General features: G+C 37.9%; 1 protein-coding gene across 5 annotated transcripts in view; it reads right to left on the bottom strand.

Annotated features, from left to right (window-relative positions):
* Positions 1 to 14149, bottom strand: part of LOC126716054 (uncharacterized) — a 79099-nt gene extending 64950 nt beyond the window's left edge. For 2 of the 5 annotated variants that reach the window (XR_007652002.1, XM_050416984.1), the window contains exon 1: positions 3043 to 3944. Coding sequence is in view for 4 of the 5 variants with exons in the window: in XM_050416984.1 (XP_050272941.1) it covers positions 3043 to 3862 (820 nt within the window). In the remaining variant the exon portion in view is untranslated. Of the gene's footprint in view, positions 1 to 3042; positions 3947 to 13410 lie in introns of those variants that run through there. The other 3 variants (XM_050416985.1, XM_050416986.1, XM_050416987.1) reach the window with 3 other exon arrangements.
* Between the last annotated feature and the right edge of the window lie 3000 nt (positions 14150 to 17149).

A 17149-nucleotide genomic window follows, 5' to 3' on the forward strand; every position in this document is an offset into this window, starting at 1 on the left:
CTTGAAAATTCAGGGAAAAAAAAAAAAAACCTTTGACATAAAAACCCTTTGACATACCACTAACATAACAACATCTACGTTAGAGATATATTAGACATATTAGCCCAATGTGATAGGCCTAAGCCCACTCTTGCTTGGACTAGTAATCTAGAGTTTAATCGCCTATTTATACTCATGTTAAGGTTCATTGTAACACTGGTTATTGTGTTATACTCTTACATAATAAAGATGTAGTATCACGTAACTCTTGTGTTCTCAGTATTCTCATTCTATGTTTTCCCTTCCGCATTCACTCTAGCATATACAACATGATATAACACATCGCATTGCCAATATATTTAACATGGTATCAGAGCCAAACTTCGTTATTGGCTTCAAACAAACATCTCTACATAGCAAAGAAGATTCATATATGCATAGCACAGATTCGCAATGCCTCTACTTCACTTTAGATCTAGACTCCACAGCATCTTGCAACCGCCATGGCTCACTATCAGATTCTCAAGCCTAAGCAATCTGTGCCTCTCCCTATCATATCTGTGCAAATTGAGGTTTCACTTGATGAAACCAACCATACAAATGTGCTCCACGGCCTCTTGTGACCAAAACTCAGGAAGCTGGTCTCCACAAGAATCTGCATACGCCAAGATTCCAGCACTCACTCCACGCGCTACCACAAATTCTTCACTCCTAAATCGCCTTTTGGACACATGCGCCGCCATGAAGGCCTTGTCGTCCGCCAATCTACATAGCTCGAAAATCTGACCCTCATACGACAGTACACGCTCCCTCATGTGCATCTCGGAATTTTGGCCTCACCTCCACGCACCAATGGATAATGCATGCTCCCACACGCGCTAATGAACCATGCTGATGTCATCAATGACGTCATCTGCTGATGTCATCAAGAGCCTCGTCAACCATAGCTACGTCAACAGCCACACAGCTCGCCACGTCACCTAGCTGACCGTTGACCCTGACCGACCCAACCCGAACCACCCAAATCTGACTGTGAGCACTGACTGTTGACTTTGATATTTGGTTGACTTTGACTTCTGCGTTGACCTTTGACCAAAAGTCAAAATTCCCGAAAGGGCCTATCTTGCTCAATTTTTCGCATAGATTTCAATTTTAGACTCCTTTTCTTCATTTGAAACTCTGAAACTAGTCAATTGGCACATTCCTCATCGTGGTTTCTTCAAAGGCATTCTTTAAGACATTTCCAAGGGATCTTCTCATGCTTATCCAACCTCAAACTTTCATCGAACTTCCGCCTTGAGTTTAAGGGAAGGTTTTAGAAATATATTAGACATATTAGCCCGATGTAATAGGCCTAAGCTCGCACTTGCTTGTACTAGTAGTTTAGGGTTTAGTCGCCTATATATACTCATGTTAAGGTTCATTGCAATACAGGTGATTGTACTACACTCTTACATAATAAAGATGTAGCCTTTAATGGATTTTTTTGTGGATGTAGGCTGAGAAGGCTAGACCACGTAACTCTCGTGTTCTTAGTGTTCCTATTCTATACTTCCCTTTCCGCAGTCTCTCTTGCATATTTAATATGATATAACACATCGCATTACTAATATATTTAACAATGTATAACTATTTAAGTCATCCATGATAGTTATTTCTTATTGATAACCATAAAAATTACAACTAGCAAAAGAACATACAAAGTAATAAAGAATAAATGAAGGACGAAAAAAAAAAAAGAAATCAAATGTCAATTAGTAACCGTTATTTGGAAAATAGAAAAGTGGTCAAGAGGAGTAAAACATAAAATAGAGATGACTATAGAAGATATTGAAAACTTTATAGTGCAATAAAATCAACCATTACATTCACTTAATTAAATCAATAATCATCAATTAAATATAATAATATAAATTTTAAACTTAAAACTAATCAAACTCTAACTAGGGAAATTATATTTCCTACCATAACTAAAAATGAGATTATATTTCCTACCATAACTAAAAATGAGATGTTCTTCAGTAATTTAGAAACTATATTAGAAATAAAGTTAGAAAATTTTTAATCTCATTTTTTGACATTTTATTTAACCATATATATATATATATAATCATAATCTTCATATACCATGACTTTAAAAAATCTAACAAATAGTTCTACCTCTTATTTAATGTCTATGTTATGCAAATCATCAACTAGTAAATATATGATAATGCATAATAGTAAGAAACGTTATAGACAAGATTATGAAAAATATGATAAAACGTTTTTTTTTTTTTAAGAACTCTTTATAAAGTTTAGGGACTAAAATGGTATTTTATCTAAAAAATTATCATGCACGACGAGCAGGTCTACGACTAATTTTATAATAAAATGTTGTTAGAGAAGAGTATAACAAAAATAGTAAATAAATTTGTGTACTTCCAAGTTTTGTAATCAATATCTTCTCAAACAAAAAAGTTTTGTAATCAATATATATAATTGGAACAGAATTCTTTAGTGTCCACATTTCAATATACTTGCAAAATAACAATAAAACAAAAAATAGGCTATAAAGATATATTGACATAAAATTCAAATTCCATAAAATGAGGACACACATTTATACAACAATGACTAATTGTGATTATAACTTAAAAATGTTACTCCGAATAGTTTTGTTTGAAAAAGAAGAGCCTATAAAATTTGTGGCATTTTTAATCTTTTAACTTTTTCATAGCAACTCATTCAGTTCTCCTGAACTCTTTAAGTTTCTCTATAATGCAAAATACCGTTTTGGATGACTAGGTAATTTCAATACCAACAAAGCTTCCCATAAAATAAAAATAAATAAATAAATAAATGGCAACAAATTAGGCTTACTACCGTATGTATTACTATTTAGGACACATTGTTATATATTACATTATTACTATTGGTTAGATAATGGCAAAATATGATCAAAAATAAATAAATAAATAATGGCAAATAAACTTTTTGTAACAGTAACAATTACTCAATTAGATAAAGAGGAGTGAGAATTTGAGAGAGAAATTAAGGGGTTTTGTTTTGAAAGAAACATACCGAGACTATTGTTTGAAATGCAATTTTCCTTCTCTTTCTCTTTCGCCGCTCTCTCCCTCGCCCGCTCACGCGCCTTGACACGGATTTCAGACCGTGAGAGAGACAATCCGGAGCTTTCACTGTCCCCGGAGGCGCTGTTCCAAGAGGACTTAGACCTAGAAAGATGCTGGCTTTTATTCTGCTGAAAATTGGGGTCATTATCTAACTCCACATCAGCTGAATCAAAGATTTGTTCACTCGCATGCTTCTCGTCTCTCAATTGATTAGGGGTATCAGGAAAAGGGCTTCTCAATGAAGGAAGCTCAGAAATGGGATCCGCAGCTGCTCTTATTAGCCAATCCACAGCTTTGCTAGGTTGGTCATAACCAAGCCGATCCTGAAGGTCATAGAACTGAATGGCAGTACCGACAGACAACCTAACCCTGCGGTCTCTTAAACCCTTGGATGTCCAGACCTTGCTGTGGCGATCTTTGCCACCTGATGCCCGGGAAACCCTAATGATTCTGGAAGAGTGGTGCCAGCCACGAAGGCGGTTGGTATTGACATTGGCAACAGCGTCGCCGCTTCCAACTGGACCACCAGTAGTGTTGCTAAGCCTTTTGAGCTGTTTTCCATCTTCTTCAACAACTGGGTAGTAGTCGGAAGCCCCTTTCACATCTTCGACAACTGGGTAGTGGGGCCAGCCACGAAGGCGGTTGGTATTGGCATTGGCAACAGCGTCGCCGCTTCCAACTGGACCACCAGTAGTGTTGCTAAGCCTTTTGAGCTGTTTTCCATCTTCTTCAACTGGGTAGTAATCGGAAGCCACTTTCACATCCATGACACTTTTCTCCGATCTTTCTCAGCAAACATAAATTACACAATCTAATAGAAAAATTATATATTGATAACAACAACAATCAAAAAACACACAAATAAAGTCAACACGAACACACTTAAAAAATGAAGATGAATCTTGCATAGGAGATGAATCTTGGATAAGTGATTTTTGTCAAATATTTGTCCATAATTCTAGTAAAAGAATAAACTATAAGTTCATTTGAAATATTAATAAAATTATTAATTATAGTTGTTTAGTTATTACATTAATTTGTTTGTCTTTAATAAACTATAATTTGTTATATTGTTGTTTAATTAATTATAATATTATTAATTATTGTTTAGCCTAACATAATTTAATTTATTTATCTTTTATAATGTATTGGTTAATTAAATTATCATTAATTATTTATTAGTTGCTTCATTATTTTTCTTTACTAACTATTATTAGCACACACCCCATATGCATTATCCACTGCCAACCCATTGTCTGCTGCCTTTACTTCCCACCTAGCCCCATGCCCCATTCACCCCTCCCCCTACTCATCAGACAAGCCTCAATCACAAGAGCCAATCAGAAATTCACAATCACAAATCACAAATCACAATAGACAATACACTAAAAGACAAAAAAGAGAATCAACCAATCACAAATATTAATAAAGTTACAATAAAGCTAAGCAATTACGGTTCAATAAAGCTAAGCAATTTCACCAACCAAAAAAAAAAAAGAATCAACCAATCAGATTAAGTCTTTAGTCTTAAAGAGAGAGAGACTCTCATTTCACTTTCATACTTTTAGTCTTTAGATAAAAGAGAGATAGGGAGACAGAGAGAAGTAAGAGAGTAGAGAGAACCCATTAGAGAAAAAGAGAGAGTCAGAGAGAAGAAAAGTGTCAAGTAAAGATGAAATATCTTGAGGTTAAGGAAGCAACACTGTGGGGTTGGGCAGCACATCGAGGTGACTGGCGAGGAAGGAATCTCTTATTCGATTTGTGCTATTCTGATCTCCAATCCGACTGGCGAGGCCGAGGCGATGACCAATCTCCAATCCGACTGACGATGATTGATGGCGATGAGCTCTGTTGCTCGAGTTTGAGGCGGAGGCGCCGTCCGTTGGTCGTTGATGACTAATGAGTTATTTTTTCTTTAGATTAGGTTTCTTCGTTTCTAATTTTAGTTTTTATTACCATCCATGGGTTAGGTATGCTACCATCTGTCTTTAGGTTAGGTTTTTTTTTTTTAGAATCTATGGGTTTGCTACCATCTGTTGGGTTTGTCGTATGTTGTTTTTTTTCTTTAGATTGGGTTTGGTTTCTCATATGTTGTTTAGGATTGATGTTGGGCTTTGGGTAGTGGGCTTGCTCTATTACAATTTTTTTTTTTTTCAGATTTTAGTTCAAATTTTTTTTTTTCTTGAAAGTAGAACAGATAATTTTTTTATTATTATTTGAGGCTGTTCCTGATTTTGCATTTGAGGGTGTTCCTTTTTTTTTTTTTTTTTTTTAAGGGTAACAAATAAGAAAATTTAAATTATTATATATAAAAATTTTTTATTTTTCGGGTCAGGGTGTTCCTGGGAACACCCTGGCCTCAACGTGGCATCGCCACTAAGAGAGAGACCCCTTTTGGCTTCTGAGCTCTTTTGTTCTTATCCTTTGAAGAGAGAGAGAGGAAGAGAGGGTATGTGTATTATTTTCAGAGAGCGAAAGAAGAGGTATCTGTGCTCACTCTTTAAAAACCTTTCTAAGACAAGCTCCACAATTACCCATCAACCAACAAATCAAATACAGAAAATTTTCAAGGATTCAAAGCTCTCTTAGAAAAATCTTACTCTTACCAGTTTTGACGAGAGAGAGAAAGAGAAGTAGAAGGAGACCTTGTTGGAATTTCGTGCTTTTCGAGTATCCTACTCCAGAGTCAACTTTCCTTTTCAGTAATATATATATATATATATATCCACAGCAGCAAATGAAAACGAGAAATTCAATGTTGAATAGAGGAAATTATGGAGCTAAATTTGAAGAGTGACAAGTACTTACTTACAGGTATGGAACTGAAAGTGGTGGCAGTTTTAGAGAATGTGTGGGGAATTGGAGGGAGCAGTAGGGTTGGTAGGATTGAGATCAGGATGCAATTGAAAATATGCAATTGCACCATATAATTAACCTCATTCTTCACAAAATTTTTTATATTTTTAACTTTTTACTTCTTTTTATTTTTTTTTTTTATTTAACCGTTAATATAGTTGTTTTTTCCAACTTTCAATCTCCATCTTTCATTGCAATTGCATCAAATTATTGCACCTAATCTCATTCCGAGCGGGTAGGGGTTCAAAACTAGGACATGGCTTAAAATATAATTTCATTATCACGTTCATATTCCGTACACAATATTTTTAATATGTATTACAAGGGAAATTTTTTATTTTACTAAATAATAATTTAGGATAAATTACAAAATTGGTCTCTCTTTTTTTCCCACAGTATTTCCTCAAAACTTTCAACCAAAGACTAATCACTGCTCGTAACGAATGGACCCCTAGCGGGGTAAATCACTGACCCAGAGAGTTTTTGCAAAGTACTGGTGCCTGGACTTGAACTGAGGAGCTCCCAATCAAACCCAAGACAACCACTTTGAGACCGAGTGCCCAACCACTCGGCTAACCCCACTGGGTTAAAATTGGTCATTATTCTTTACACTTTATTTTAATTTAATATTAATATTTAATTGTATCAATTTGATCCTTAACTTTTTAGTATTGTATCAATTTAGTTCCTATCATTATTTCTTAGATGGAAAAGCTAATGTAATAATAAAAAATTATTTTTCATGTCATGTCAATTGTCAACTGTACCGCCAAGTCAGATTAAAAAAAAAAAAAAAAAATCTGCATGCTAGTTCTCTCATCTTTCTTTCTCCCTCACTGTCTCTCTTCCTCTATTTGATCTGCCTCCATAGCCTTCATTAAAGTGGGTTTTGCGTCTCTAACTTTCTCATATTATAGATCTCTATCTTCTTATTGTAGCTTCAGCAAGAGCAAACCAAACCAATTGACTTTGAGATTTTGTAATTTCAATAGATCCAAAGGGTCTCTACCTTTGGACTTCCTCACCGTCTGATCCGATTTCATTTGCTTGCTATTGAAAATGAAGAAGAAAGTGTTGAATTGGGCCCGTGTGTGGCTTGAATTGCCACAAGCCCAAGTCAAGTCTAAATTCTCCTTAGTTGACCAAATCATATTTGTAATAGGAAACCTTTTTCTTTTTTGTCTCTGCAGACTTTAACATATACATATATATATTGTATTAAGTGCAGCCATGTGCCGTGAGATTAAAAAAAAAAAGAGAGAAATCCTAATTAACCTAGTGAGCAGCCGCATGAGAGAAAATACAGAAAAGAGAGGCAGCCCGCTTCTATTCTTATTTTTTATGTGAGAGAGTGCTAGGATGTAATTGGGATTTGGGTTTCTTGAGAGTGTTCTTGTGCACTATTGTATTTTCCCTGATAATAGTGAAATCCCTGCAACTCCGTGGACGTAGGCAAATTGCCGAACCACGTAAATATTGTCTTGTGCGTGTGATTATTTTCTTTGACGTGTGTTTTCTCTATTTGTTTTGTTTCTCACAGGTTGGGATTTTGGTTAAATTCCCTACAACTGGTATCAGAGCCTAGGGTTAGGTTTGAGTGGGAGCAATGGCAGAGGAAGCAGGAAAGGCGTCTGGAATAGAAAAGTTTGATGGCATAGACTTCGCGTATTGGAGGATGCAGATTGAAGATTATCTCTATGGGAGAAAATTGCATCTGCCTCTTTTAGGAACAAAACCTGAGGCTATGAAGGCTGAGGAATGGGCTCTTCTTGACAGACAGGTACTAGGAGTTATCAGGTTAACTCTGTCTAGGTCTGTTGCACACAATGTTGTAAAAGAGAAGACCACAGCAGATCTGATGAAGGCTTTGTCTGGTATGTATGAAAAGCCGTCAGCAAACAATAAGGTGCACTTGATGAAGAAACTGTTCAATCTGAAGATGGCAGAGAATGCATCAGTAGCACAACATCTGAATGAATTTAATACTATCACAAATCAATTGTCGTCTGTAGAAATTGATTTTGATGATGAGATTCGTGCTCTGATCGTCTTGGCTTCTTTGCCAAACAGTTGGGAGGCAATGAGGATGGCAGTAAGCAATTCTACAGGAAAGGAAAAAACTCAAGTACAATGATATACGAGATTTAATTCTAGCTGAGGAGATTCGCAGAAGAGATGCAGGTGAATCCTCAGGATCTGGTTCTGCCCTAAACCTTGAGACAAGAGGCAGAGGTAATAACAGAAATTCAAATCGGGGCAGATCAAAATCCAGAAATTCTAATCGGAACAGAAGTAAATCTAGATCAGGCCAACAAGTACAATGCTGGAATTGTGGGAAAACAGGTCACTTTAAGAATCAATGCAAAAGTCCTAAGAAGAAGAATGAAGATGATTCTGCTAATGCTGTAACAGAAGAGGTACAGGATGCATTACTTCTTGCAGTAGACAGTCCACTTGATGATTGGGTTTTGGATTCAGGAGCTTCGTTTCATACCACTCCACACCGAGAAATCATACAGAATTATGTTGCACGTGATTTTGGTAAGGTGTATTTGGCTGATGGTTCAGCTTTGGATGTTGTGGGTATGGGAGATGTTCGAATATTATTGCCCAATGGGTCTATTTGGTTACTGGAGAAGATTCGACATATTCCTGACCTGAGGAGGAATCTGATTTCTGTTGGACAACTTGATGATGAAGGACATGCAATACTATTTGTTGGTGGTACTTGGAAGGTTACAAAGGGAGCTAGGGTATTGGCTCGTGGAAAGAAGACTGGTACTCTGTACATGACCTCAAGTCCAAGAGACACAATTGCAGTTGCTGATGCAAGTATTGATACAAGCCTATGGCACCGCAGACTTGGTCATATGAGTGAGAAAGGGATGAAGATGCTACTGTCAAAAGGAAAACTACCAGAATTGAAGTCCATTGATTTTGACATGTGTGAAAGTTGCATCTTAAGAAAGCAGAAAAATGTGAGCTTCTTGAAAACTGGCAGGTCACCGAAGGCTGGAAAATTGGAGTTAGTACACAATGATTTGTGGGGGCCTTCTCCAGTTGCATCCCTTGGAGGTTCAAGGTACTACATCACTTTCATTGATGACTCAAGTAGAAAGGTATGAGTTTATTTTCTGAAAAATAAATCAGATGTATTTGAAACCTTTAAGAAGTGGAAGGCCATGGTTGAGACAGAAACAGGTTTGAAAGTAAAATGTTTGAGGTCAGATAATGGAGGAGAGTACATAGATGGAGGGTTCAGTGAGTATTGTGCTGCACAGGGAATTAGGATGGAGAAGACCATTCCTGAGACACCACAGCAGAATGGTGTGGCTGAGCGCATGAATAGAACTCTCAATGAGCGTGCTAGGAGTATGAGGTTGCATGCTGGACTACCAAAAACTTTTTGGGCTGATGCTGTTAGCACTGCAGCTTACCTGATAAACCGAGGACCTTCAGTTCCCATGGAGTTCAGACTTCCTGAGGAGGTTTGGAGCGGTAAAGAGGTAAAGTTTTCACACTTAAAAGTTTTTGGTTGTGTTTCCTATGTTCATATTGATTCTGATGCTCGTAGTAAACTTGATGCAAAGTCTAAAATATGTTTTTTCATTGGCTATGGTGATGAGAAATTTGGCTATAGGTTTTGGGATGAACAAAACAGGAAAATCATCAGAAGTAGAAATGTGATATTTAATGAACAGGTTATGTACAAGGACAGGTCAACTGTAGTGTCAGATGTTACAGAGATAGATCAAAAGAAATCTGAGTTTGTCAACTTAGATGAATTGACTGAAGGTACTGTCCAGAAAAGGGGTGAAGAAGATAAGGAGAATGTAAATTCACAGGTAGATTTGAGTACACCTGTAGCTGAAGTCCGCAGATCTTCCAGAAACATTAGACCTCCACAGCGTTATTCACCCACTTTAAATTATCTCCTGTTGACTGATGGTGGTGAGCCAGAGTGTTATAATGAAGCCTTGCAAGATGAGAATTCAAGCAAGTGGGAGATAGCCATGAAGGATGAGATGGATTCCTTGTTGGGGAATCAAACATGGGAACTGACTGAATTGCCAGTAGGAAAGAAGGCTTTGCACAACAAGTGGGTATACAGAATAAAGAATGAGCATGATGGTAGTAAACGTTACAAGGCCAGATTAGTTGTTAAAGGGTTCCAGCAGAAGGAAGGCATTGACTACACAGAGATATTTTCTCCAGTTGTGAAGATGTCAACAATCAGACTAGTACTGGGAATGGTGGCTGCAGAAAACTTACATCTTGAGCAGTTAGATGTGAAGACAGCATTCCTTCATGGTGACTTGGAGGAAGATCTTTACATGATTCAGCCAGAAGGGTTCATTGCTCAAGGACAAGAGAATTTAGTATGCAAACTGAGAAAGAGCTTGTATGGCCTAAAACAAGCTCCTAGACAGTGGTACAAGAAATTTGACAGTTTTATGCATAGAATTGGGTTCAAGAGATGTGAAGCTGATCACTGTTGCTATGTTAAGTTTTTTGACAATTCTTACATCATATTACTGTTGTATGTGGATGATATGCTTATTGCAGGGTCTAGCATTGAGGAGATTAATAATCTGAAGAAGCAATTGTCCAAACAGTTTGCAATGAAGGATTTGGGAGTTGCAAAGCAAATCCTTGGTATGAGAATCATTAGAGACAAGACTAATGGTACATTGAAGCTTTCACAATTAGAGTATGTGAAGAAAGTTCTCAGCAGGTTCAACATAAATGAAACTAAACCAGTGAGCACACCCTTGGGTAGTCATTTCAAACTAAGCAAAGAACAATCACTGAAGACAGAAGAAGAAAGGGACCACATGAGCAAGGTGCCCTATGCCTCAGCTATTGGTAGCTTGATGTATGCTATGGTGTGTACAAGGCCAGACATTGCACATGCAGTGGGAGTTGTGAGCAGATTCATGAGTAGGCCTGGAAAGCAGCATTGGGAGGCAGTCAAGTGGATTCTGAGATATCTGAAGGGTTCATTAGATACATGTCTTTGCTTCACAGGTGCAAGTTTGAAACTGCAGGGTTATGTAGATGCTGATTTTGCTGGTGATATTGATAGTAGAAAAAGTACTACTGGGTTTGTTTTTACTCTGGGTGGTACAGCTATATCATGGGCTTCAAATCTACAGAAGATTGTTACTTTGTCTAGTACAGAAGCTGAGTATGTTGCAGCAACTGAAGCTGGAAAGGAGATGATTTGGCTACATGGTTTCTTAGATGAATTGGGTAAGAAGCAGGAGATGGGCATTCTACACAGTGACAGTCAGAGTGCAATCTTTCTTGCCAAGAATTCAGCTTTTCATTCAAAGTCGAAGCACATACAGACAAAATACCACTTTATCCGTTACCTTGTTGAAGATAAGCTGGTAATGCTTGAGAAGATTTGTGGATCTAAGAACCCGGCAGACATGTTGACTAAGGATGTCACTATTGAGAAGTTGAAGCTGTGCGCAGCTTCAATTGGTCTTCTAGCTTGAGGACAGGAGGACGAGTTGCAGGGATGAGGGATTGTGTTATGGAGGATTGTGGTTGATGTTTGCAGCTTGTGAGCCCTTAAGGGCTAAGGTGGAGCTGATGGAGGAGTTTGCTAGTGTAGCTTGATCAATTCAAGCCAAGGTGGAGATTTGTTGAATTGGGCCCGTGTGTGGCTTGAATTGCCACAAGCCCAAGTCAAGTCTAAATTCTCCTTAGTTGACCAAATCATATTTGTAATAGGAAACCTTTTTCTTTTTTGTCTCTGCCGACTTTAACATATACATATATATATATATATATATATATTGTATTAAGTGTAGCCATGTGCCGTGAGATTAAAAAAAAAAAGAGAGAAATCCTAATTAACCTAGTGAGCAGCCGCATGAGAGAAAATAGAGAAAAGAGAGGCAGCCAGCTTCTATTCTTATTTTTTATGTGAGAGAGTGCTAGGGTGTAATTGGGATTTGGGTTTCTTGAGAGTGTTCTTGTGCACTATTGTATTTTCCCTGATAATAGTGAAATCCCTGCAACTCCGTGGACGTAGGCAAATTGCCGAACCACGTAAATATTGTCTTGTGCGTGTGACTATTTTCTTTGACGTGTGTTTTCTCTATTTGTTTTGTTTCTCACAGGTTGGGATTTTGGTTAAATTCCCTACAGAAAGTGCAAAACACAAAATGAAGTTGTATGAAGATTCATTTAAGAAGGTTGAGGATACAGGATTGTTTTGTGTTAATAAGGAACTAATGACATTGATTGAAAGGGCACCGTTCTGTAGTTATTTCATTAATAGCTTCGATGAAATGTTGCGGTATCATCTGGAGAGCTTAGAGTATCTCCAGCTGTCTCTCTAAATTTTTGTACTGTTTAGAGAGTGAATAATTTATTCTACCTTTTAGCTATCTACTTTTTAAAATACAATAGACTCTCTATCTTTTATCTATCTCATTAAAATATTATTTCTTCATTCTTTTTTTAATCTTTCTTTGTTTGTTTTTTCAATCTTCCTTTGTTCTTTTTTAAAGGCTATATTTTTCAAATTCCCAACAACCATATTTTTTAAATATCCCAATGGTAATATTTTTAAATTTTTTATAATGATATTTTTTTAACAAATCTCGCGAAACACTTGTGGTAATGATATAGTGAGTTGAAGGTCAATGTAATTTTAATTAGAAATGCTACATTCATAATATTTTTCACAGCACTTTCACGGTGACAACTTACTGTTGGAAAAACAGCATGGAGTGAATAAGAAATTGATGTTTTCTATATTCACTTGAAGATGTTATTAAAAGTGGTAAAAATCCTAAGTCCCACATAGGAAATGAAAGAGATAATATATGAGTTTATATGCTCAAGAGTTGGACATTGGGTTGGGCTTTTAGCATATGTGGACTGGGTCTACTTGTCCAAATAATAATATTTTATTATTTTAATTTTTGAGTCAGTTAGTCTGTGCACAGCAGTTATTACTGAAACAAAGTGCCTGTTCAGTAACGTAAGAGAGCGCGACCATGGTGGACCAATCCACTAAGCTGCCACACAAGTCATCAACATAAAGGTTTTAAATTTGGCATATATCAAGAAAAACATTGTCATCAAAAGGCAAAAAAATAACTACAAATTAGACCTCCCTATTATTGCAATTCCACATCAAACCCATCTTGTCTAAGTAATCAAACCTAAGTAACTCCACCAATCTTTATTTTTGAGCCTTTTTGACACTAAGGAAGGAGCAACAGAGTTCAAATTACACACACACATATCATTGAGACATTCATCAACCCGGTCAAGTACAACAACATAACTAAATTGTAACCAAAAGCAAACAAAATTACAAGTAAAATAATACCAATGAACATATAAACTCAATTGTAAAAAAAAATCATATTACAATCAAAATCAAAAGTAAACCAGTCTGGCCTAGAAAATTTTGTAACCAGATTTGCCATACCTGTCCCATTGCCAGATAAGCTACAGCCCGATTCATGAGACACGAAATGTTCCCATCATCCAACTCCATCACCTTAGTATAATGCGCAATTGCAGTATGGAAATCATTCTTAGTATATGCTGCATTGCCCAATTCTTGTTCCTTACATGCCTGCGACTCCCTATCCATCCCCTCATCTGCTGTCAACCCCATCAAATCCAGATCCTTTGCCAGCTCAGTCTCTGCGCCTTTCTTCCTCTCCGGCTGCAGCGACAGCAAAGACGAAGACTGAGGAATCTCTACGTCCACAGAAGTAGGTGTCCAGATGTTGACGTTCAACAAAACCCCAAGCGCTTGTATAACCCTCTTGTCCTTAAGATAGTTATTATGGAGCTCATGCATCATCCTCACAAAATCTTTATTTTGAAGGTAGGCCTGGGTGGTTGGATTCGCTGTGAGCTTGTGCCACATTTCTAGCCATGACAACATGTCTTCGAAGGAAGATAAGACTAAACTAGCTTTGAAAAACATGCGAAGATCAAATTGTTAGCGCCACAGGAAACACACTTTAGTTCTTTTAATTAACTGATAGCTTTTGAGTAGTATGGCTCATAGGTCATCACTGATTATGTAATCACCATACAGCAGGAAAGACAAGCCTACGAAATGAGAATTTAATCTTAACTTATTATAATGATCTCATCGAGAAAATGGGATAAACCAATTACACAGCATACAAACTATTGGAATTTGGGCAAAGTGCATTCACTTGATTAAGAAATAAAAATATTCACTCAAGACAACAACATTTTACAAGGTTCGCCCAACTCAAGACATTTTTTTATATGTCTTTAATTTCCAATCTTCTAATAAAAGTTTGAAGTAAACTATAAGTACCCCTAAAATTAAGAGACAGCCTCACTAACATGTTTAACCATATTTTAGGATTGTAAACTTCAGTCCCGTCAATATATATTAAATTTCAAAAATTTAGGAAATAAATTATAAATAGATCACTTTCTAATAATTGATTGCGAATCAGAAGAGACAATCAAAATCAAAAGCTCGTCAGACTCCAAATTATATAAATTCCAAAGCTTCATCTTAGAGGTAACTTATTTATACAACCATCTATTTTCTTGTTCTGTGCCATTTAACTGGGGCCAAAGTTGATGTAACTCTGTCACTCAATTTATATGATTTTCAAATGTCATGGTGAAATATTCTTCGAATCTACTTGCACCATGCAATTATTGGAAAAGAAAGCACCAAAAACAAAAACAAAAACAAAAACAGATGAAGTTACCACCTTGACGAGGACTTCTTGTTTGCTTGGTGATTTTTGGTTCTGTTACAGCATATGTCATCCTACACTCCAAGGTAATTTTATTTTATTTTTTTTAATTTCCAAAAATCACAACAAAGTAATAAATAAAAAGATGAATATCTACAAAGTACAATAATAGGTTGGGTACATGCCTTTTCTTTAGATTTGGCTCATCATCATCACTGATGATGCCGAAAATACCACCAGTAAGCCACACGGTCTTCGCACGCTCCAAATAGCACCTGCACAGCAAAAAGAAAGGACCTAGCAGAGAGTACCGGTGTGGTACCGGCCAAATACCCTCCGAAGGTCAAGTCAGAACTATTCTCACTGCTCTAAAGTGCTAGAGAGGGTAAATTATGCGTACCTTGGTTCATGAGGGTGCTTGGTTTTTATAGTAGTAAGGCTTTACCCCTTTTCCTTGGAGTAAAAGTCTTTTCCTTATAGGAGTCTCCTTGGGCGTAATTCGCAGGATCCTTTCCATATAGGAATCCCTTTTAGGTTTCAAGAAACGTGGACAGCAAGTCATTTACTTATACACGCGAACGTGGTTAGCAAGCATTCTTTGACTAGTGCCGTCAGTCCATGTTGTGCCTTCGGTCTACATACCGTCAGCTTCAGGATGACCTTCAGCTTTACTATGTCCGTCGGCCTGTGGAACTCTTCAACTTCATCACGCCGTCAGTCGTTAAACAAAGGCTGACGACCCAGTAGATATCGTCAACCATATCTCTTATTTGACCACTTTTATCCTTATCAGTTGCCCCCTACTCCATATCTCCGTCACTTTTTATACTGACGGGTTATGGAGTACATGTTTTTGTTAATTGCGTTATTTTTAAAGAGGCAGGAAAATTATGTACAAGGGTTTCCTCGAGCCGCCGCGCATTTAATGCTTTGGATAGGTGGCATGTTCTTATTGGCTTTGCTTCTGACGAGGGCGTCGCTTCGTCTTCCGTGCCCTTCTATCCCATATATAAGTAGCACCTTCTCCCCATTTTCCTCTATTTCATTCTTGCTGATCTTTGAGAGAGAGACCGTCGCCCTTATTTTCGTCAACGCAACCTTTGCTTCCGTCAACTTATCTGTCGCTATCCTTGAAGCAGTTACTTCTCCAGAAGGTCACCTTACCAGTAAGTTTCATCTCCTCTGCTTTTTCATTTTTGTCTATTTCATTTGTGAGGACGTCAGCCTAAGTACTTAGATTGGATCTGTCACTTGTAGGTAGTCAGATGTCAAGTGATGTGTCTGTGTGAGGAGTCGTCAGTCCGTGAAGGAGCAGGCTACGACGAGACCTTTGGTTTCGGCGATGAGTCAGAGGACTTCTCGCCTTCGTCAGAGAGAGAGACGTCGGCCCGATCTCTTGACGGTGATGAGAGATACACTAAGGGAGATAAGGATGAAGTAGAAGAGGGAAGAGGAGAGGATGAAGGTGAGGGGGGTGATATAAACGTTGACGGCAATGATAGCGACGGAGGTGATAATGACGGGGATAAGGGACTAAGTGAAGGAAATTCAGAGGGTCCTGGAGATAACCGTCCTTTCATTCTCCCTGAGGATTGGGCCGTCAACAAATTTTTACCTAGGATGAATGATAAGGTTTTTAAGGAGTTGCGCACTCGTTACCAAATCCCAAACCATATCCTGATCCGTCTCCCTGAGGAGAATGAGAGTTGTTACTCAGGGAGAACAGCTGACGTGGGCATGTATGATGCCATGTTTGCTGCGAGTCTGAGATTACCGTTGACGGCCCTACACCGTCAGCTAGCTGACTTCCTGGGCTTGTCCGTCACTCAAATTGCCCCAAATGCTTGGAGGACTTTCATAGGAGCTGAGGTCTTATGGGGCCGTCTAAGTGGAGGAAACCGTCAGCTTACCTTAGACGAATTCTTTTACTGCTACAGGCCCCATCATATCGCCTCGTCTAAGGGGACATACCATTTTAATGCCCGGGAGAAAAATTTGAGGCTGGTATCAGATATGCCAGATTCCAATAGGAACTGGAAAAGTAGGTATTTTTTTGTTGAAAGGACGGATTGGGTTTGCCGTCAGGAGGAATGGGCGACGATGCTCCACGGTTATTTTGACAATACTTAGGCTTTTGTCAAAGATTCAGGTTAATCCCGTCAACTATGTTCCTTCTGTTTTTGAAGTAACGCTACTAACATTCCTTCTCTTTTTCCTTTTCAGCTTATACCCGTCCCCACATAACCGATGAGCAGGAGGAGTTCATCTGTCGGGTTTTGGAAATCCCTTTGGAGGAGCGTAAGTGTAGGGATTTGATCACCCTTGACACAATTCATTTATATTGTGGGGGTCTAGAGCCGTCAGCTGAAGCTCGAAAGTTGGAGGAATTCTCACGTCGACATGAGTAGATTTCTTATTGGTTTCGTTAGTTTATTCCTCCATCTCTTATCCTGACGAATTCTTTGT

This window comes from Quercus robur, chromosome 2, assembly GCF_932294415.1.
Source record: "Quercus robur chromosome 2, dhQueRobu3.1, whole genome shotgun sequence".
Taxonomy (NCBI): Eukaryota; Viridiplantae; Streptophyta; class Magnoliopsida; order Fagales; family Fagaceae; genus Quercus; species Quercus robur.